Consider the following 23034-nt stretch of genomic DNA (forward strand, 5'->3'; position numbering starts at 1 on the left):
CAAAATTTGTAAAATATAAAATAAAAAATAAAAAAAAAATAAATTAGCCCGGCTCGACGAGCTCGAGCTCGATTTTTCCGCTCGATAAAGAAAACGAGCCGAGCTCGAGCCAGCTCGATTAAGTTCGAGCTCAAGCTCGAGCTCGAGCACACTCTGCCTCGACTCAACTCAACTCGTCTCGTTTACATTTCAGCTGCAAAACCCTAAACCCTCTTCTTTCTTTCTTCCCCCAAAACTGTATATCATTTCATAATCAGAGCTGCAAAACCCTAAACCCTGACTGCTGCATATCAATATTTTGATTGATTCCAATATGTCTAAAGAAGTAATCACTGCGAATGACGGTTCCTTAGTCAATTTCAACAATATGCAAATCTCATCACTTGATGATGAAGAAGAATTTGACGACGAAGACGATGATGACGATGAAGAGGAAGAAGACGAAGAACAGGAGCCTGTCACTTTAGGTTTCGTCGAAAAGCCGAAACATCAGTGGTCGCTTCTTCGCCATCTGTTTCCGAGCAAAGCAGGCGGAATACCTGTACACTTATTCACCCTCTCATTAATTAATATTATTTATGTTTATACTTCAATTCATATCATATCATATCATATCAGTGGTTTGTTAATATAATTAATGTTATTTAGGCTTGGCTGAATCCAATTAACTTACCTTCTGGTAAATCATGTCTTTGTGGCATCTGCGGTGAGCCGCTTCGGTTCTTGCTTCAGGTATTCATTTCTTACATTTTCACACTTTGTTATAAGAATTATACACTTAATACATTATAAGCTTTAAAGTTTTAAACTTTAGTTTGTTTAACACATAATGAATTGTGACTTTTGTGTTTGATCACATTCCGGTTTATTGAAGATTTAGGCAATCTAAATAGAGAATTTAGAGTTCGAAAATATGTTGTTATACATACATTATAAGCTTTAAATCTTCCAACTTTAGTTTGTTTAGTACATATTGAATTGTGACTTTTGTGTTTGATCACATTCCGGCCAGCTTAATCGAAGGAAGCTTTAGGCAATCTAAATAGAAAACTTAAGGTCAGTTTACTAGAACCTGGTAATCAAAGCATTAGTGCATTACAGGGATAAATTCTGTTTATTAAGCTATTAGGCTGTGTGTAATGGGGCGTGGAATTGGGCGAAGAGGGCGAGAACACCCCCCCCCCCCGGCGATATGTGGGCGAAAAGGGGCGGGGGCGGGGTTCTTTTATCGCCGATGGGGTTAAATAATAATATTATTATAATAATTTGACCGTTGTAACGGTCAAAAATAAAAAAAAAAATTAAAACAATATATATATAAACATACACCTTCTTCTCCATTTCATACACAATTCATACCCAAATTCTTCAAAAAACTTAGCAAAATGAATCCTACAAACAACCCGAACCAACCGACACTCGTGGAACTCGCCACTACCATGAGAGAAATCATCAAAAAACAAAAAAAGTGTGTCGAGGAACTCAACGATGCCATGAGAGAAACTGACAAACAACACGAAAAGATTGCCCAAATGTTGGAATTGCGGGAAATGAGTGAAGAATACAAATCCCTCAAAGCGGCCAGGTTACACGAAGAGGCCGCATTATTGCAACGACAACAAATGGAAAAAATGTGCGAATATTATGGATATTAGTATTTTATTTAGTTATGTTTTTTAATATTTTTAGTTATGTATTTTTTTTTAATTTTAATGCATTATTAGTTATGTTTTTTTAATTTTTTTGTATTTCTTTTTAATTTTAATGCATTTTTATTTAATTATTTAAATAAATTGGTTTTTATTTGTTTAGTTTAGTTATAAAAAGAAAATAATAAAAAAAGAAACTGTGGGCCCAACTTGTAGCCCCTACACCATTACACCCCAAAAACAAATTTCCACTCCTTGCTGATTGGGCGCCACGTGTCACAATTCGCCCCCAATTGTAGCCCCTCCACTACACATGGCCTTAGGGTAGTGGCATACATGTATTTTATGGTGATTAGTGAGCTAACGCTTATTTGTGTTTAAGATTACTTCATTGAATAGATTAGGCGCATTGGTAGAAATGGAATTGGTTTATTGAAAACAGTTTATTTTACTAAGGGTAAACTTGTAACATTGAATCTGCCAAGAATAATCATTTTGAAGTAAGCAGTTTCCAACTTCTCTAAGTACTGGAAACTTTAAATGCAATAGTTTTTCTAATAGTTGTTTTTTTTTTGTAGGCTTATGCTCCTCTCTTTGAGAAGGAATCAACATTCCATAGAACCTTATTTGTGTTCATGTGCACATCAATGTCATGTCTTCTCCAAGACCAGCATGAACAATGGAAACACCACCCTGAAAAGGGATCCAGGAGGTATTCTTAGATTCATGATTTTAGTATGTCGGATTGTTTTGTGGTCTCTTTATTAACGGTGCTTTCTTTGTATAAAGTATTAAGGTCTTTCGCTATCAACTTCCTCGAAACAATCAGTTTTACTCTAGTGAAGCACCTAAAAACGATGGCAGTGACAAGCCCTTAGGGACAGCTGGTAGAGAAATTTTGTTTTGATTTAATTAGATTACTTTTTTATTTTTTTAGTTCCATTTGATTATCTAGATGATTATTTAAAATACTGGTTTCATGGTTTTTGCAGCTCCACTTTGTAGTTGGTGTGGTACATGGAAAGGAGATAAAGTTTGTAGTAACTGCAAAAGAGCACGCTATTGTTCCAAGACGCACCAGGTCGTTACTGCAATGCTAATTTCTATTATGTTATTTGATTTTTTTTATATGTATTGTTTGGTAACTCTGGTTGTTTGTTCCTGTTATTTTTTCTTTATGCAGGCCACTCACTGGAGCTCAGCTCATAAGGCCCAATGTAGAACAATAGACCTGATGTTTCAGCCATCGAATTCTGGCAGTGCCGACTCTTCGGAGGATGTACCAAAAGGCTAGTATTCTTTCCTTATACATTTTGCTTATTTGTGATTTTGAATCATTGAGTGACTGGTTAGAAACTTAGAATTATGTGGTGAATTGCTTATAATGGTTTCCACAAATAATACTTTCTTTGTTTATACGTATTATTTATTCTAAACAGCTGCAAGCAATGCTACATGGCCAGAATTTGAGATCGTCAATGAGGATGAGTCTGAGTTTGACTCTGAAGTGTCAAATGTCAAAGCGTATGGAAACGCATTACGTAATGATAATGAGGTATAAACTTTTTATTGAGTACTTTATTATGTGCATATGGCTTGCTTACAAAATTTTCATCTTTTTTGTTAAAGGATGAAGGTGATGCAAAGAGTTGGGCATGTTTTACCCAAAGAATATCCCGGGCCCCAGAACAAGTTTTAAGGTGATCTGATATTTTGAATAATATGATCTAGGATGCATTATGCGTTAAAAATACATTTAAGACAACTTTCAACTTGTTTGTTCCCTTCATTTTTTAACCCATTTGACCTATTAGGAATGGAATATAACCCGAATCGACATACTAATAAGTAAATGGGCCATATCTGCTTACTGTAATTGAATCAAAACAGTATGTTATTAAATTGCTACCGTATTGGAGCTAAGAGGCTGCAGGTGTTCATGTCAACTGTAGGGCTAGAATCTCAAAATGAAAACAAACAAACTTTTTAGTTAATATGGATATTCATTATCGAATAATGGTTAGACAAAATAACATTTGAGATGTCTTGTGGGTTAATTTGTTGTTTTGTTACTGTTGCAGGTATTCTAGACACGAGTCTTCTAAACCATTGTGGCCCATGTTAAGTGGCCAGCCATCAAAAGCTGATATACCTAAATGCAGTTCATGTGGCGGTGATCGGGTTTTTGAATTTCAGGTGCTGTACTTCTTTCTCTTTGGCTTTTTGTAGATGTGGGAAAGTTGACCCATCTGCTTATGAATGTGTCAATTTGGGCCGTGTTCTTTCTGGACCAAATAAAAAAAATTAGCTAAATAACAAATGGGCTGAGCGTCATCCCAAAGCATATTTTCAATGAATACAATCTCTTGAACTGCATTATCCCAAAGATGTAACTTGAAATAATATAGTTTTTCTAGTCTTAATTAACACATCATTTCTTTAATTCTGGAAGAACTCTTGCCCTGTCATCTCTTTTTCGGTTATAGTATATCAGTTGCATCAAATGGTAAAAGAAATAGTTAATCATTTAATCACATACAATGACAAAACCATGAAAGTTCATTACGTTTTTTGGTTGTAATAAACCCTTAACAAAAGTTAAGAAAATGGACAAAAGGTGTTTACAGGTCAACCTAACTCGACCTGGCTGTTTTGACCCGTACTAAATCAATCTCTATGATTTGTGCAGATTTTGCCACAGTTGCTTTACTACTTTGATGTTAAGAACGAGTCCAACTCGCTTGATTGGGCAACCATTGTTGTGTATACATGTGAAGCTTCTTGTGATGGAAGTCTAGCATACGAAGAAGAATTTGCATGGGTTCAGCTCACGTCTCAATCAAGATAACTCTCTTTTACTTACTATAAGATCATATTATCTCATTTTTCTTTATATATTTTTAACTAATCGTGTCGTATGGTTTCTTTTTCATCTCATTCAGTGTGATGAATTTGACTCTCTTTGTTGAAAATTTTTATTTTGATTTTGTTTTTTACTACATTTATTATGATGTTTTAAGCCTTAAATCTTATTTAAATTTTAATTTGTTTTATCATTGTTTTTACGGATGATGAATCTGATCCGCTCAGCCAAATTCGGCACAAAACAAGGCTAAAAATTAAAATGCTTTTAAAAAGTTTCAAGGTACAAACATTCTTGTATCAACAAATAAAAACAAGATAGGTGTAATTATTTTATCATACACGCAACATGTTTTGTCACAATAGTCAAGAATTCGTGACGATATCGTGCTGGAACAACATATTCTTCCTTTAATTCAAGGGCAAAGAATTCACATGACAGTGAAAAGGGTTCAAGAATCTTTTGTAAGGACTAAAATCATTTACTTTAGTTTTGTAAAGTTTTTATAAATAAAGTCAAGATACATATATGGTGTTATGTACAATGGCAACCTTACATTGACAGGTCAAAGTTATTATAATAATAATAATTTGGTAAAAGAGTGACATCCAAATATATGAGAAAGAAGGAATATTTGTTGGTACACAGACGACGAATATAGTGGTCCGAACTTATAAACAAGTTTCCAATCAATACAACTATAATTTTCTTTTGTAATAAAAGGTTGCATGTGACACCTACCCCATTTTCACAAACAATGTTCCCTTGGCTTTATTTATATATTAAAAATAATCTTTTGATCGATGTCGGTCTTAACTAATGAACTGGCGATAACGACTTACATTTTATCATATTTGTTCTCAACGGTCCGTGACTAACAAAATTCTAATCCCGTTAGTCGCAGCTCGCCAAAAAAACTTTTTCCGATCGGAAAACTCACATTTTTTCAAAAAACTCAACATTTTCATCCTAAGCATAACATTAGATCGGACCTTTAGGAACCTTTTCCTAGTAAAAGCACCTAATTATTTTGAGGTCGTCAGAACCCTAGAACCATCGTCAAAATCGGTTTGTGGTGGTGGTGTTTTCTGGCAAAAAAATGTAAGTTTTCCGGCCAAAAGCATTTTCGATGACCTGCAAATATTCTGTTCGCGGGCCGTTGGGAACAAATACGTTAAAAGATGTTACCGTTTACAGCCAACTCGTTAGCTGGGAACGACAGTGACCAAAAGATGATGATGGATTAATAAAAACCAATACACCTTTTTTTTTAAAAAAAAGGACACATTTTAACTTGTGTAATATATAAATATAAACTGTGTAGTCATTAGATAAGTACCAATTATAACCAACTGTTCTTATACACAATAGTTAAAGTAACTGTGGTCCATTATCCTCAAACATTGTCAACATCTGCAGATCTTATTCTTTCCATTTCTGGAAACTTTATAACAACATTGTCTTGTAAACAAGTGATCACAAAACATTATAATTTAAAAGCTTTTATGCAACTTCTTCTAACATTAAACAATCTTGAATTCAAAATCCGATAATGAAATTTACATTCGCAATGCAGTCGAAAAGAAAGATATAACATGATGAATGATGATGAAATATGTATAAGAAAAGAAAGCCCGCTACAAAACTTTTCTTACACACGAAAATATAAACGAAAACGAAAACGAACAAGGCTGTACACAAACCAGACCTCCATGTGCCGAAATAATCCATCCTACCACTTCAATAATTGAACTCGAGCAGTAGTATCATCTTAAAGATTCCTCATTCGACTTGAAAATCAACAGAACACGCGTTCCACCAACAAATGATGTGTTTTTTTTGTTTAAATTTAAATGTTTATAATCATAAGACAGCAACAAGATTATTTGATTTAGGATATGATAACGAAAAGCAAACCGAAGAATTTGAAGGAATTGTTTGGAGTTCGAGACAAGGTACCGGTGACACGTTTTCTGAAAAGCCCGACACATTAGAACATTCCCAAGGTGAAACCGAACCCCAGCCCGAAACTTCAGGGTTTAAAGCGAATGAGATATTGGAAAGACAGATTGAAGTAAATGGAGATTCATAAATACCGAAAAATTCCCCGGCTTTTCTGATATTCACACCGACCATATTCTTAAAACTGATGTCTTTAATGATCGGTAACGCTTCGGGGTCGTATTTGTCATCCGGGTGGGAGTTAACATCACCCGTTAACTGGATTGCAAGAGTGACGTTTTTGAAGTCGATATCTGAAATAAATATGTCTTTGATGTAACCGCCTCTGCCTTTTGAGGTCAGGAGTGAGATTCCGATCATGGAATCGTGTAATTTAAGGTTTTCGAGCAGTATCTCAGAGACGCCACCTGACATTTCACTCCCGATAGCCAAACCCGAGCCTGTAAAAGATTGAAGACGGACCCCTCTGACGTGCACGTTTGTAGTTGGCTTACCGTATGTGATTCCGTACTCGTCCCAACCACTTTTTAAAGATATTGCATCGTGACCCGAACTAATGTTGCTATTTTCAATGCAAACACTATCCGAAGAATCTGAATTATTACATTAGATACCATCATCATATATAAAATAAAATAAAATAAAAAACTGAGAAAAAAATATAATTAAGATTTATGGTGTACCTGGAACTATGCCACTTGTGTATGGCGATTCGGCAGGAGACAATGCGGTTATATTTTGAACACGAATGTTACTGTAACATTAGCACAAAAACAAACTCATTAAGTTGTATCCTAGTAAACTTTTTATGTGATTGAAAAAAAATATTAAAATTAATACCTGCAATATGCAGGATGAATAGTCCACGCAGGCGGATTTAAGAATGTTATATTGGAGATAACAATGTCCTTAGAGTTAACAAACTCAACAATATGAGGACGGCTGTGATTCAATGTGTTAGAATTGTAACTATCCCACCATATAGAACCCTGCCCGTCAATGGTTCCATTGTCACCTGCAGGCGTTTGTTAACAGATTATAATAAACGACAACAAACTTTAATCTTTTGTAAAAATTAAATAAAAAATGGAATGGATATATTGAGAGAGAAGTTACGTGCCTGTAATAACCACATCGTTAAGATTTTCTCCGGTGATCAAACTACGGTATCGTTGACCCGGGAGATCAATTCCCCGACCATAAGAAGGTAAAGGATCAATAACCTTCCAATGATCAATATCCTACAAAAATAAATGAAAAGGGTATCTTAAAGTTAAATATTTATGTAATTTAAAGCAATGTAAATAAATATAACGTTCTTTCGGATTTAGTGTAAATACAAATATCAGTTGGTGTTTAAAATCGGTTTCTAGCGTTTAAGAAACATGCATTTGCTTTTATTAGTATTTGGTTATTAGGTGTCAAATAATCAATAAAATTTATTATATACACCTATCTATTTATTTGTTAGATAACTAATAGAGGTGTAAATGAGCAAAGCCACTCGAGCTCAAGCCTATGTATATGCCCATTTAATAAACAAGCACAGGCCCAAGCTTCACTTATCGAGCTCGAGTATATATAAAATAAATATTTACATTTATTATTATATATAAAATTATGATAAAAATAAGTAAATACTATATATAAAATTATAATGATAAGTATATATAAATAAAATTAGTAAATAGATAATAAACGAATCAAGCTTAAGCTGAGCTTGAGCTTGAAACATTACTCACGAGCCAAGTTTGAGCCTACGCAAGCTCATGCTCAGCTCTGCTCATTTACACCCTTAATAATCAGAATATGTCTAGCACTCAACACGGAGAAAGGTGAATATTTTTGCCCCTTAAAACATCAGAAGAACATCTAGACAATAAATCCTAGAGCAAGTGTAACAAATACTATCGAATATCATATAATCACTTTAAATTGAGTAAAATCTAAAATGCTGAAAGTCAACAAAAGTGTATTCAAAACAGATAGTCATAATGCTTCCTACATCGCTTTTTCTTCAAAAAATCAGATTATCATTGACCCATCCGCCCGACACGGCCCATTTTTAACCCAAGGACAAATAAAACCAAGTAAAAAAAAACAAACCTGGGATCCAAGAATAATGGCTTCTTTTTCAAGAAAGAGTGTGAGATGGCTGGTAAGGTTAAAACTTCCCGTGAGCCATTTTCCCGAGGGCACATACAATTGGGCACCGCCTTTATCGGTGAAAGATTTAAGATAAAAAATCGCATTTTGAAAAGCAACCGTATTTAGAGTCTTCCCATCACCAACAGCACCAAACTCTAATATGGAAACGCTATGCGGTCGAGGAACTAAATGTTTTTCAGAGTTACATTCGCCTTGTTCGTTGCCATAGAGTTCGATAGCATTACTTGCTGCTGTTAGAAGCAAAAGCAATACCACCTGAAAAAAGAAACAAAAGCAAAAAGGTAAAGAAAGATTCACATTCAGAGTTCAACTATGCAACAGTGTTTTTTCTACTTCAAGAAAGATACATCTGCTTTCTTTTTTAGTACCAATTGTTGTGCCACTTTCAGCAAATCAAATCCTACGTGTCTTTTCAAAAACACCCTCAAGTATTTTTTAAAAAAATAAAGAAAACGAAGCGGGGTTCCGCAGGTTTCATCTCTTATGTTCAAGAATTCTAATTCCACTAAAAGAAAAGGCACCCAAAGTAGCTAAAGTTTATAAATTTAGTATAAATATCATTAACTTAAGGCAAAAATTCCCTAACTGTCAAAAAGACACAAAAGAAACTGAAATCTATCTAGAATTTACGGCCCACCGAGGTTTTCTTGCGTACCATGACATAAAAAGATGAAATCAATCAAATCATATGATAAAGAACAAATTTTGAAACTGTAATATTTTTTTATTGAAGGTAAATAATCAACATACTTGTAGATACATGAAAAAGAATATACATTTGATTAAGTTATGTTAATCCAACCTTAATTACACTAATAACAAACCAAATCTCAAAAAAATGTGTGTATAGGCCAAAATCATCCAAAACAAATAGATCAAACACATTGTGTGATAATGGTGTTCAAATCCATTTTCCCCTTAGATTTAATCAGGTAAATCCCATAAAAAAAAAAAAAAATAATAATAATAATAATAATAATAATAATAATAATAATAATAAATTTGACCCTTATGGTGAAAACCAGCAAATCAATCTGAGTCAAAGTCATATACAGATCAATGTGAGCAAATCAAATCAAAATGTGAAACAACAAAATCAAAATCAAAGATCAGATCCATGTTTCCCATCACCCAGATTCCAAAAAGCCATAATATAAACAACCCACTTAAAAAAACCCAAACTTTATCCATTACAAGACCCAAAATGTGAAATTGAGATCAAGAAAATGGATCTTGAAGAACACCCATGAAAATTAACATCAAAAGATTGAATCTTTGTGATGAAGAAGGAAAACCCAGGTGGGAATTGGGTGATTTGTGAAGCAAATTGATGAATAAAAAAAACAAAGAAACAACGTACTTACTAGCCTCTTCATGGGGTGGAAATTGAAGAAGAAGAAGAAGATGAAATGAAGAATGTTGAGAGAGATTGAAGGAGTAAGATGATGCCCATTAAGTGTGAGTAAACCCAAAACTAAGAAAGAAAGAAATAGAAACGTATGGTAATTAAGTGGTAATTGCCATCACCACTTTGGTGGGATGGTAAAGGCTTTGGCCTTTTGGTGAGAGATCCAGGGTTCGATTCCTGGCATTGGCGGTATAATGTAAATAGTAGGAGGAAAGCTTGAATGTTCAAAAAAAAAAAAAAAAAACGTATGGTAATTAGAGATAGTCAAAAAAACCGGTCCGGGAACCGGTTTGCCGTTTTAAACCGGAAACCGGTTTTTACGAAAACCGGTTTTTTAAAAACCGGTTTGACCGGTTTACAAACCGCCGGTTCGTATTTCGGTTACAAGTTTTAGAGCCAAAACCGGTTAACAAACCGGTTAATGGAAAAATCGGTTTTTTTTAAAACCGGTTATTATGAAAAAAACCGGTTATTAACCGGTTATTTTAAAAAAAAAACCGGTTAACCGGTTATTAACCGGTTCTAACCGGTTTCTAAACCGGTCCTAACCGGTTAGACCGGTTAGGGTTTTGACATACAAAAACCGGTTATTAACCGGTCCGGTTATTAACCGAACCGGTTTTTTTTCGGGCAAAAAAAAACCGGTCCGGTTAATAACCGAACCGGTTTTTTAAAAAAAACCGATTTGTGCACCTCTAATGGTAATAGAAAACGACAGCACTAATACAATAAAAGACACCCAACTCCTCCTTGTTCTTCTTCTATTCTATATATATTTTTTATTATTTTTTATTGATTTTTTATTAATTTTATTATTAATTACCAAATGTTTCATTCACCTAATACCATTTTTTATATTTTGCTAAATTTAATCTAATTAAAACTTAATTTTCTATGTATTTTTGCCAACGAGCTTGTGATGAAATGATAAGGAAAAGACTTGGTCTTACATATGACTCATGTATGATTTTTGATCTCATTATTTAGTTTTTACAGCACCTGGTGATGACAGGAGGCTAGGGGTAGGTGGTGTTCATTAGTTGGATTCTTGAACCGAACAGGTTTTACATTACCGCATTGTTGTGTTTTCGGACGAGTGTTCACGAGCGTTGGCCTTAGGTGAGGGTTTTGCTCGGATCGAAAGATGAGTGTATCTTGATGTGATTAATTTAGTCAGTAGGACATTTGAATAAATCGTTAGCCGTTGGAAAAAAAAGATTTTATGTATTTTTTTTTCTGTATAAATTATAACTAAATAATATAAGTGTTAATTAATGTTATAAGGCTAAGTAAATAACTTTAACCTTTTTTTTCATTCGAAACATGTTAAATTTTCAAATCATTATGTCTAGCTATATTTATAGTAAAGTATTAATAATAACATTTATCCTGATATTAGTGATTTTAATCACATTTTAATTTATTTAATCACAAATATAATGATTATATCATTAATAATATTTGATATATTTTTTCTTGTGTTATTGTTCAAAGTACTATTTGTAGAAGTACATGTATATAAATAAGTGTATGTCTTATACTCTTATTACAAACTAAGCATTTAAGGGAAAATTTAATAAAGGAAAACAAAAAATGAGGAAAATCTCAAAACAATAACTATTTTGAAAATTAAATTCACTTATATTATTTATTATGTAAAAAATGTGAACATTATAATTGATGGGGAACATGGTATATGATTAAGTTGATGTTGACAACATGTAGTACAAGAATAATCATTTCAGATATTGTTTGAGCATCTTATATGTAAATAGTTGCGTATATATACATTGCCAATTTAAGTATATTATCATATAAATACTTGTATTTCAAATATAGGTGAGAAGGTAAAAACATGTTATGTGTATAGTTAATTCAGCACGTATTTCTTGTGGTTCTTTACTTGTGTATATGTATATTTGTGTGCATAAATAGTCATATGTATAAAAGTGAGTATATGAACAGTGTATGATGCATAGTAGACTATTGATTGATGATGATGGTGTGTACATGATCAATAATTAGAGTGGGGTGAATGTGAACATTAAATTGCTAATAGTGGTGATGATTCAGTCCTTTGTAATTGCCGACACATGGAATTGGAGAGGATCCTCACTGATTGTGACCAACCTTTTACAATGTCACAATTTAACTATTCATGGGATTACAAAAACATATATACTTTTAGTTGTATTATATAATAGCCAGATATTAATTTACCTTTTAAAAGACAGCATTTTATTTTCACAGTTTGAAAAACATGTTAAATATACTAATATACCCACCTAATTTGCTATGATAAATATTACTACAAGATAATCATACCATTATACCAATATACAAAAATAAATAAACAAAAATTAATACATATATAAGTTTAGGGGTGAGCAAAAAACGATTCTGAACCATCAGAACCGTGGAACCGGAACCAAACCGGTGCCTCAGAACCGCTAACATGTGTTACATTACGGTTCTCGGTTCTCAGAATTTGCATTAAACGGTTCTCGGTTTCGTTCCGGGTAAAACCGGCGGTTCTAGACTTGGAACCGAAGAATAGGAATATTAAAAACATTTTAACTAAATTTACCAATACCTATTTTTTTTATAGAGTAACTTATTAACCCGCATCCAATCAATCATTATTTAATTCAAATCTTATTTCTTTGCGTTCAAGACCTAGCAACCATGATAAACTTTGATTTAAGCCTCAAGGTAATTTAATATAAAATGATATGATCTTCTTTTAATATATCGTTGCTAATGATTTATTTAACTTCAACAATTAGCTTTTAATCAAAAATATTACGGATGTTCATGTTGTAATCTAAAATAATTTTACCGTGAAAGAAAACATACAATTATATAAACTTGTTTTGTAATTTGCAAAGTTATCATAACATATTTGATAAATATACAACGAAAACGGCTTTGGCCAGAACCGATTAGCGAGAACCGACTTTACCGGTTCTGGAACCGAACCGGTTTACTATAAAAGGTTCCGGTTCCAATTCTAATTTTTAGTCATTTTCGGTTCTGGTTCCGGTTCGTTTCTCGCGGTTCTGAATTGTTACACAACCCTATATAAGTTTGTATTAGTTCGTTCGTATACTTTTTACTTATCCTAGTTAGGGTTGTAACTTGTAAAGAAGTTGAGTCAAGCAAGGGTTGGGACTTGAAGTGAACCCAATCAAGTCAGCTCAGCTCATATATCTTAACGAGATGAAATATTAAGCTTGAGCTTGAACTTGTCTCGTAAAGAACTCAAGCAAACTCATTTAATTAAGCTTTCATTTAAACAAACTGAATAAGCAGGCTAACTAACAAGCGAAATTTGGCTTGGGATTGACTCGTTTACAAACGAGATTATCTCATATATTTTTTTCAAACGTGAAGAGGTATGTACCCGCCTCAACACCAAGCAAGGCGGGTCAACCCACAAGATAAAGACATTATGAAGGCACAAAGCCAAAACCCAGGCGCATGGCGCATACAAAACATGCTCAGGCATCATATGCTCGCGCATCACATATGCGCGCGGCGCATATCGCATGCTCTTGCACATCACATATGCTCGCGCGTCACATATGCGCGTGGCGCACCAGCGCGCGGCGCATATCACACGCTCGTGCATATCACACCTGCGCATGAAATATCTGCGCGTGAGAATAAAAAGAAGACTTCGCGCATCCTCAGGATGGGCGCATATCACACGTGCACATAATCAACCTCGTCCTTATCCAAATCAGGGTTAGGGCAACCTTGATTGTGCACGTCAGACAATCTTCTAGAAGGCATCTTTTTAAGGAGTAAGAATATGCTGATGTTGACAGCTGCCAAATGAAAGGTCGACAACTCAGCATGACACATGTGCTACCACATGATTACAACCAACGAGAAAGCGCCAGGTGTCCCAGAGGACACATGGCGCAGTGCAGTTGGAGGAGGCCAACGAGGCTGAGCCCAACCAGTGGAAACCCTAGCACTATAAATACAGCATCAACTCCACTTTGATGAGACATTCATTCACACTCAATCATTGACAGTTACAGGCAGTGATATCACATTCAATCATATTGAATTATATTGACTCACAGTCAGTTACAGAAAAAGACACAGTCACATCATCAAGGGTATTCAGCGATTCAGCAATACCCTTGAGATTGACTTACCTACAAACATTATTATCTTCTCCAAAAGATACTGATTCTCACGCCGGAGGGTTACCCCAAAGAGGACCCCTCTGTCCCTTTCTGAGGGGTAAGTAACGGCGCTGTTCATTTTGTAGGTGGAAGAACTCGGATCCAGAAGAACCATCGGTGAAATAGTTTAATCACACCCGAGGAAAGTAGATCTGCTACCAGTGAGTAGATCCACGTTTCTTCATTGGCGCCATCCACTGTTACAAACGGCAATCAGATCTCATCCAGATCTAAAAAATTCAATCACCATGGTTTCTGGAGTTCGTAACGTTGATCAAGCTCTGGAGGATATTGAACGTGAGGGTGTTAACGACGGACAGCAGGTTCTGAGGGTTCCGCGTGATTATACGCGTACCACCAGCAACCGTCCCTTCGTCACAACCCCTCACGGCCAGACTGAAACTCCTCCAGACGATCACACGTTACAAAATATGGCCGGCGCGAAGCTGAAGGGACCAATGGGTCCAGAAGATGAAGCAGACGATCCGAATGAATGGCTCATAAATGAGCAGCGGCGTCTGATGGAAAAGTACACTGAAATGATCAAACAGAAGAAGCTAGCCGACCAAACACAAAGACAAGCGATGGAGAAGCAGCCCACAAAAAGGCCGCGCGCGCCGGAAGAAGGGCATTCTGTTCACACTGCACACACAGAGTTCAGTGATGAAGAGGTGCATAGCATGAGAAAGACAAGGGATACTCATGCAGGAGGCTCGCAGCTCCGCGCGCCTGTGAACATGGCGCCAGGAGCCAGAGCAGATCCGGATCTGCACATGCCATACAGCCCACCGGTCAGAGGGCAAGTGGACGTAACCACACCCTACAGACCAGCCATCCTGGTAAAACACTCAAAGTTTACTGCGCGCATCGCGCAGGCTCCCATCCAGCACAAGACCAAGATGCCAAGTGGTCTGGGGAAATATGATGGCACGACAGATCCAGATGACTTTTTGCAAGGTTTCTATAACACGGGAAACCTAGAGAGCTGGACGATGCCAACATGGTGTCATATGTTTGCCCGCTGCCTCACGGGCGCAGCGCGAGTATGGTTCGAGAGCTTGCCGACAGGGCAAATTGATGGGTTCGAGGAACTATTAGAAAAGTTCCAGGCCCACTTCGTACAGCAGCGCAGGCACACGCGCGATCCTGATGACATCATGCACTGCATCCGCAGGAATGATGAAACGATTGAAGATTACATCACTCGTTTCAATCAGGAGTCCCTGGCAATCGGGGGCATAACTGAGCAGCTCCTGCGCGTGGCCTTTATACAAGGCGCGCGCAGTGATCAGTTACGACGAGCTCTCGTAAGCAAAGATGGTATGCCCACCACGTGGGCCAAGTTAATGGAGGCATCGCGAGTTTTCGCGAGAAATGAGAAACAGATTGCCCAAGATAGGGCAAGAGAAAGAGCGCATCAGGCTGAATCACCGCGCAGCAAAGAGAAGAGGGCCAAACAGAACTCTGTATGGTCCAGGTTGCAGCCAACAAGTTTTTCTTCCGCGGAAAAACAAGCGCAACCAAGCTCACCCCAGCCCCAAAAGGATGCTCGTAAACACGGGGAGGGTGACAAGAGGGAGGGCGGCAGAGATCCTAGCAGACCTCTGCCAAGAATATGGACTCCCCTCACTAAAACACCTTCACAGGTGTTAAGTACTGAGAATGTCCAATTCAAGCCTCCCAAGCAACTACACTACAAGGGGCCGCAAAACAGTGGTAAATATTGTGAATTTCACAGGTCCCCGGGCCACAACACCGACGCATGCCATCATTTAAAGGATGCGATCGAGAAGGATGTAAAGTCTGGCAGGCTGGCTCACTTGGTAAAAAACCAAAGAATAGAAGATGAGCAACCGGAGGGAGCCTCTGCCAGCAAGAAGTACAAAAGAATCTGTGTGGCTGAGGGGGGACGACAAGGGCAGACGTCAAGAAAGAGAAGCGCGCAAATTCACGGAGATTGGCGCGAGCAGCAAGTCATCTTCCCAAGAATCAGGGGAGGCCCTTCAATAAGCAGTCCTCTCGTTATTACCACACACATTGCTCATTACGAAGTGTCAAAGGTCCTGGTGGACACTGGAAGCGAATCTGACATTATGTATGAGCAGTGTTTCAGAAAGTTAGACCCGGCAGACCAAGCTCGGCTCGAAATTGTGAACGCACCAATCTGTGGTGTCTCAAATGAAATCATACATCCCCTAGGCCAGATTCAATTTGAACTAACTATGGGGGATGATGAGCACAAGCGAGCCGAAGTTGTCAACTTCTTGGTCTTGCCCACCACGTCATGCCACAATATGATCCTGGGTAGGGGAACGATTGCCCAATTTAATGCTGTACCGTCGCCAGCGCACGGCGCATTGGGGATCCCTACACCAACAGGCGTAGCATTTGTTTACCGCGATCATTTGTGCGCAGTGACAAGCACGCCGCGGGAAGGGAGAATGAAACTTACAATGGCTGACAATGCGCCAGAGAAGTGGATTTTAAACCCAAAATTCCCAGAGCAAACGGTCACAATTGGCGCTACCATTTCAGACGAAACGAGATTGAGAATGAAAAAGTTGCTCACAAAATACACGTCGGTTTTCGCGTGGCAACACTCCGATATGACGGGAGTACCGCGAGACTTGGCGCAACATTCTCTTAACACGTTCAAGTCGGTGGAGCCAATTGCTCAGAAGAAGAGAATCATGGGGGATGAAAAGGCGAAGGCCATGAATGAGCAAGTTGAGGACCTGTTGCGCGCAAACATTATCCGCACGATCCGATACCAGACGTGGGTAGCCAATCCTGTGATGGTAAAGAAAAGCAACGGGTCATGGAGGATGTGTATTGACTTCAAGGACCTCAACAAAGCATGTCCGAAAGACTGTTACCCACTACCAAACATCGACGCAAAGGTGGACTCCGTGGCGCCATTCAAACTCAAATGTTTCTTGGATGCCTACAAAGGCTATCACCAGATTCAAATGGCACCACAGGATGAAGACAAGACGGCCTTCAGAACCGACAAGGGTGTTTTTTGTTACACAAAAATGCCCTTTGGTTTAAAGAATGCGGGCGCCACCTATCAGAGACTTATGGATTCTGTTTTCAATGAACAAATCGGAAGGAATCTAGAAGTCTACGTTGATGATTTGGTGATCAAGAGCAGGGAGGAGAGACAAATGCTCAACGACATCGAGGAAACTCTTCAGCGCCTAACGGAAGTTAACATGAAGCTCAACCCGAGCAAATGTACTTTCGGCGCGGAAGAGGGGAAATTTCTTGGTGTAATGGTCACTAAGGATGGTTTCAAGGTGAATCCTGAGAAGGTGGAAGCCATCCTTGACATGCCTTCACCAGCCACCATGAAAGAGGTTCAGAAGCTGAATGGTAGATTGGTGTCAATCAACAGGTTCCTAGCTAACCACGCCAGCAAATCTACTCCATTCGTTAACACCTTGAGGAACTGTTTGAAGAAGAGCCAATTCAAGTGGACGCCTGAGGCTGAGCAAGCTTTCACTGAGATAAAAGAATGTCTCATTAAATTGCCAGCGCTCACAGCTCCACTTCCTGGCGAGACCCTTACATTGTACCTGTCAGCTGGAGACCGCGCGATCGGCGCAGTATTATTGGTGGATCGCAAGGGGATACAAACGCCGATATACTATGTGAGTCGGGTGCTCACAGACCCTGAGACGCGCTATTCCATCATGGAAAAGTTAGTTTTGTCGCTAACACACGCGTCGCGCAAGCTCCATAGATACTTCAATGGTCATCCTATTGAAGTACTGACTGGTTACAACATCCAGCAAGTCTTGCGACGTCCCGCGCTCTCCGGAAGGCTGACAAAGTGGGCGCTGGAATTAGGTGAACACACGATCACTTATAAGCCCCGTCCAGCAATAAAGGGTCAAGTTTTGGCGGATTTCATCACGGAAATCCCAGAGGGAAAGATTGAAGAAGCTCAGCGCGAGGTAGACCCTCCGCGACCAAATGATGAAGAAGATGTTTGGAGGCTATTCACTGATGGAGCCTCCAACAGCGAAGGGTCTGGCGCAGGTCTCAAACTGGTGGACCCTGATAATCATGAATATACTTATGCTATCAGGTTGGACTTCAAGAGTACCAACAATGAGGCTGAGTATGAAGCCCTGCTGGCTGGTCTGCGCATCGCGCGCAAGTTTGGGGTTAAAAGACTAGAGGCGCATGTTGATTCTTACTTGGTAGCTGCTCAGGTCAACGGCCTATATGACGCCAAGGAGAACACAATGCCTCTGTATCTAGAGCAGGCAAAAAAGCTCGTTGAGCAGTTTGACTTCTTCAGAATCATACACATCTCGCGAAGCGAAAACAAGTCCGCAGACGCGTTGAGTAAAATGGCATCAACTAATTTTGATCACTTTGGCAAAGATGTCAGGGTGGAAATAATGAGCAGCCCGTCAGTGCAAACGCAATCGGTCCTGGTAATTCATACAACTCCTTCATCCTGGATAACTCCAATAATGGAATTCCTGAAAGAGGGGAAGTTACCGGATGATCGCGCACAGGCGAGAAAGATAAGACACAAGGCGCAGAACTATGAACTACTTGATGGTACAGTGTATCGGCGCTCTTATCTTGGACCGCTCATGAAATGCCTGGATGCGGAAGAAGCAAGCTATGTGATTAGGGAGATTCATGAAGGAATCTGTGGAATTCACGCTGGTCCGCGCATGGTGGTTGCCAAGGCGATGAGCTCAGGCTACTATTGGCCAGGCATGTACTTGGATGCGCTAAAAGAAATCCAAAAATGCAAGGCATGTCAGAGCCACGCGCCAAACACCATGCGTCCAAAGAACAACTTGATTCCAGTCACCTCCGCATGGCCTTTCCACAAATGGGCCATTGATATTGTGGGGCCCCTGCCGCAAGCGCAAGGGCGAGTGAAATTTTTGGTAGTGGCGATAGACTATTTCACAAAATGGGTTGAAGCCAAGCCACTAGCAAAAATCACAGCTGAGGCGATGAAGCAATTTATCTGGAGCCACATCATTTGCCGTTTTGGCCTTCCTATGGAAATTGTGAGCGACAATGGCAAACAATTCACTGACAGGAAGATGTCAAGCTGGCTCAAAGAATTGCACATCAACCAAATCTTCACGTCCGTCTACCACCCTCAGGGGAATGGCCAAGTGGAGCGCGCGAATCAAAGTTTGCTAAATGGGCTGAAGAAAAGATTGGAGGGAGAATCCCATTCTTGGGTCGAAGAGTTACCTAATGTCCTGTGGGCGCACAGGACATTAAGCAAAACTAGCAACGGCGAGTCACCGTTCAGCCTAACCTATGGGACAGAGGCTATGATCCCAGCGGAAATTGGGTGCCCATCCCATAGGGTACTCATGATGAGCAAAACTGATAACGCGCGCGAAAGAAGATTGGACCTTAATTTGCTTGAAGGGCGCAGAGAAGCGGCTATCATTAATGAAGCCAGATACAAGAAAAAGCTGGAAAAATATTATAATCAGCGCGTTAAAGAGTGCCACTTCAAGAAAAATGATTTTGTCCTTCGAAACAATGAAGCTAGTCGCGCAATACCCCCAGGAAAAATGTCTCCCAATTGGGAAGGACCTTATCAAATTTCAGAAGATTTGGGGAAAGGCGCGTACGCTTTAAAAGATTTGAAGGGAAAAAAGATACCGCGCGCGTGGAACGCGACACAACTTAGAAAATGCTTCATGTAAAAAGTTCAAATTTGTAATCAAGGCTTTCAAGCCATCATGAATGATGATTCGCGCTATCTTTCAATATTTGTCGCGCTATCTTTCAAAATTTGTTCTATTACCTTTGCATACATGTTTCACACTTCCTTTATTAAATTGGAACAATATGACAACACTATATTGACTTCAAAACAAAATAAAGCGAAGTAAAACATACATGCGCGAGCCTTAGCTCAAACGCGTTAACGAGTCTTAACTCTAAAACGTCAGGGCCTTAGCCCAAAATTACGAGCCTTAGCTCAAACACGTTAATGAGTCTTAACTCTAAAATCGTCAGGGCCTTAGCCCAAAACAAAGAGCCTTAGCTCAAAACACTCACATACATCCATCTTACACCCCGCGCAGCCTGATCATAAAAATCCTTAAACAAAACTAAGGCAAAGTACATGCCATATCATGTTAAGGTCTCAGGTCGAGGCCGCGCGCGGAACCATAGTGGATATCTGAGTAACACAAGCTGACATGTAATGGCTAAACTCATACTTCCATACCGCGTGACACCAACGCGCGAAAAAGAAATAACGAAAAATTAGCGCGCATGTCAGCATGAGCAAGATACTGCGAGAACCACAAACAAAATAGAACAGAGGTTAAGTGAATAATTTCCTTACAACCTTGTTCTTATTTTAACGTTCAAGCATATCTTATATCTATACAACCAAACATGAAGAGATGAATGGAAATGCGCAAGATACGAAAAGGAGATAACAAGTTTCATTTCATTGGATCGAAATTTACAAGTATGATGAGTTACAAACTACAAGTATAAAAGATAAATATACAAAATTTGATGAAGGGCTTCTCAAGTCTCCACGTCGACGTCAGCCGCTTCATCACCCTCATCATCTCGCGCAGCATCTGGCGCGGTCTGCTCTTCATCTCCAAACTGACCATAGTCAAGTTCTTCCTCCTCATTGGAGTCTTCGATCACAACGGTGTCACGAGCAGATTCTTTCGCCGCGCCAGAGCCGCTGGCAGGGGCAACATCCCCCGCGCCACCATCATCGCCACCAGCCCTCTCGCAATCATCAAGCAACTTCTTTAGTGCGCCGAGGTCGGGCTGGTCAGCAAGCGCAGCTATCTGTAAATCATTAGAAAAGTAATGAGTACAAAACACTTAGAAAAGTTAGTAAAGTAAAACTCATTAGGATCAAGGTACCTGCATAAGGATGGGGATGGGAGTATTCATATACTTTTCCCCCACCGTGGCCATGTCCGCGCAGGCCGCATCGCTCTTGTAAGGGTACTCGGATGGGTTCTTCCTCAACATGCCATACTCATACCCATCCGTAAACCCTTCAGCTCGGCCAACCAAGCGCGCGGCGGCATTGCAGTCCATCACAAGGGCTTGAAACTCGGCGGAATATTTCATCGCCAAAGCGCAGCGAGCCATGCCCTGTGACACCAGCCATTGGCGATCCTGCGCGAGGCCAGCAACAGACGTCTCGAGGGCAGGAACCTGAGAGTTTAATAACTCAACAGTTTCCTTAGCCTTTTTTAGTTCCTCCTTATCAGACGCTGCTGCCGCCAAAATTTTTTCTTTTTCCGCCTGCGCAGCACCAAGTGCTTCCTGGCTAGACGCCGCCGTGGCCAAGGCCTCATCTCTATCGGCCTGCGCGGCCGCCAAATCCCTTTTCATGCGCGCAACCTCGCTCTCCAGAGATGATTTCTCAGTAATACTCTGGATGATAGCTTGGTCACGCGCCTCGGCCTGCTGTTCCAAGACACGCACTCTGCGCGCGTACTTGGCAACTTCGGCCTCCGCTAACTGCTGCTTCTCCCGCGCAGCTTGGAGCTCATGCCCGCGCTTGATGTATGCGGTGTTGGCACTTGCTCGGTTTTCACTGAGCTCCGCCTGGAGTTTCTCAGCTCGCGCGCGAGCATCAGACAGGTTCCAGGCGGCCACCTTAGCCTCTCGCTGGGCTTCCACAAGAGCGTCGCGTACTTTAATATAATCACGACGAAGCTCTTGGGAAGCAGCGAAAAAAGCCGACCCAGCGAAAACATGGTCGTTCAGCAAGTCCGCGCGAGTGCGCTCCTCTTGATACCTCCTTTCAGTAGGAGGCACGGCATGAGCCCAGAAGTCCTCGCATACGCCCATGGATTGAAAGGAACTTTCTTCATTAATATTCCATCTCGGGCGGTAAACGTGGTCACCTTCCTGCAAAAACACAAGAAAAGTTCTAAGTCATAAAACATACTTATATGGAGATACGCGCAGCGGACTAACAAATCAATACATACCTGCGGGGATGAAGCAGGAATGTCTGCGCCAGCCCCACCAGAGGTCTGCGCTGCAAACACTTGCGGCATCGCAGGGCTGGCGCGATCTCCCAAGGAGTCTTCAACTTGAACCCCCTCGTCCCCCTCATCTTCTTCAACAGGCCTCTTCTCCTGCGACCTGAAAGGCTCCAAGTCAGCCTCGCGGGGAGGGCTTCGCGCGGGAGGAGGCGAGGGAGGCCTCGACGCCGCAAGTTCGGCGCGCAGTAAGGTTTCCTGCTCCTTGGTTATCCCAACAAGGGGAGACTCAGCACTAGCAGGAGCAGGACCAGAACCAGCGGCGCCGGCAGCGGCGCCAGGAGTATCACCAGCAACTGTTGTGCCAGCTACAACTCCTATGAACAAATAAACAAGGAAAAATGGTTTATGACTAAGTCCAAAAGGAAAAATTCAGAAGACAAATGTGCAAAACTTACCTTGGCGCAACTCTGTTCGCGCGTCGAACATCGCCATAAAATTCATTCTACCCTTTTCAGAGGGTAGAACAGGGGACTTCGATGGAGTCCCCGGCGCAGCCGTAGCACCTTGTGGCACCTGCGGCTGATCTGTTACCGACGCCGGCTCTGCAAACATTCAAATAACCAACGGTTTAATAACAACTCAATCAGATGAAGATAAGCAAAGTATACCTGTTGCAGGCGCGGCGCGGCTTCTCTCTTCAGCAGCGCGAACGGAGGAGGCGACGGCACCATACCTCAAGTGGACAGGAGGCCTGCCCACTTTCACAGGGAGGGAAGATAAAGAGACCTTGGTGGTAAAC

The 23034-nt window shown here is 39.9% G+C and overlaps 2 protein-coding genes across 2 annotated transcripts; one reads left to right on the forward strand and one right to left on the reverse strand.

Annotated features, from left to right (window-relative positions):
- The first annotated feature begins 263 nt into the window (after positions 1-263).
- On the forward strand, positions 264-4631 carry LOC143534647 (uncharacterized). Its single transcript, XM_077029086.1, has 10 exons — positions 264-541; positions 649-732; positions 2228-2361; positions 2439-2536; positions 2642-2730; positions 2833-2938; positions 3089-3204; positions 3279-3349; positions 3731-3845; positions 4339-4631. Exons 1-10 carry the CDS (start codon positions 314-316, stop codon positions 4495-4497), a joined length of 1200 nt encoding a protein of 399 aa, XP_076885201.1. The 5' UTR covers positions 264-313; the 3' UTR covers positions 4498-4631.
- A 1283-nt stretch (positions 4632-5914) lies between these two features.
- On the reverse strand, positions 5915-10046 carry LOC143534675 (putative polygalacturonase). Its single transcript, XM_077029111.1, has 6 exons — positions 10008-10046; positions 8581-8898; positions 7595-7715; positions 7315-7489; positions 7158-7228; positions 5915-7067 (listed from the first exon to the last, which is right to left on the reverse strand). The coding sequence occupies exons 1-6, from the start codon at positions 10017-10019 to the stop codon at positions 6376-6378; spliced, it is 1389 nt and encodes a 462-aa protein (XP_076885226.1). The 5' UTR covers positions 10020-10046; the 3' UTR covers positions 5915-6375.
- Between the last annotated feature and the right edge of the window lie 12988 nt (positions 10047-23034).

This window comes from Bidens hawaiensis, unplaced genomic scaffold, assembly GCF_021521415.1.
Source record: "Bidens hawaiensis isolate Kalapana, Puna unplaced genomic scaffold, B.hawaiensis_p1.1 tig00010256_1, whole genome shotgun sequence".
NCBI lineage: Eukaryota > Viridiplantae > Streptophyta > Magnoliopsida > Asterales > Asteraceae > Bidens > Bidens hawaiensis.

Coding starts and splice junctions, on each gene's coding strand:
- LOC143534647 (XM_077029086.1), top strand. CDS start 314: ATGTCTAAAGAAGTAATCACTGCGAATGACGGTTCCTTAGTCAATTTC. Junction 733..2,227: donor CGCTTCGGTTCTTGCTTCAG/GTATTCATTTCT, acceptor TTTTTTTTGTAG/GCTTATGCTCCTCTCTTTGA. Junction 2,731..2,832: donor ATTGTTCCAAGACGCACCAG/GTCGTTACTGCA, acceptor TTCTTTATGCAG/GCCACTCACTGGAGCTCAGC.
- LOC143534675 (XM_077029111.1), bottom strand. Junction 7,716..8,580: donor CCATTATTCTTGGATCCCAG/GTTTGTTTTTTT, acceptor TTATTTTTGTAG/GATATTGATCATTGGAAGGT. Junction 7,229..7,314: donor ATTCATCCTGCATATTGCAG/GTATTAATTTTA, acceptor CTAATGTTACAG/TAACATTCGTGTTCAAAATA.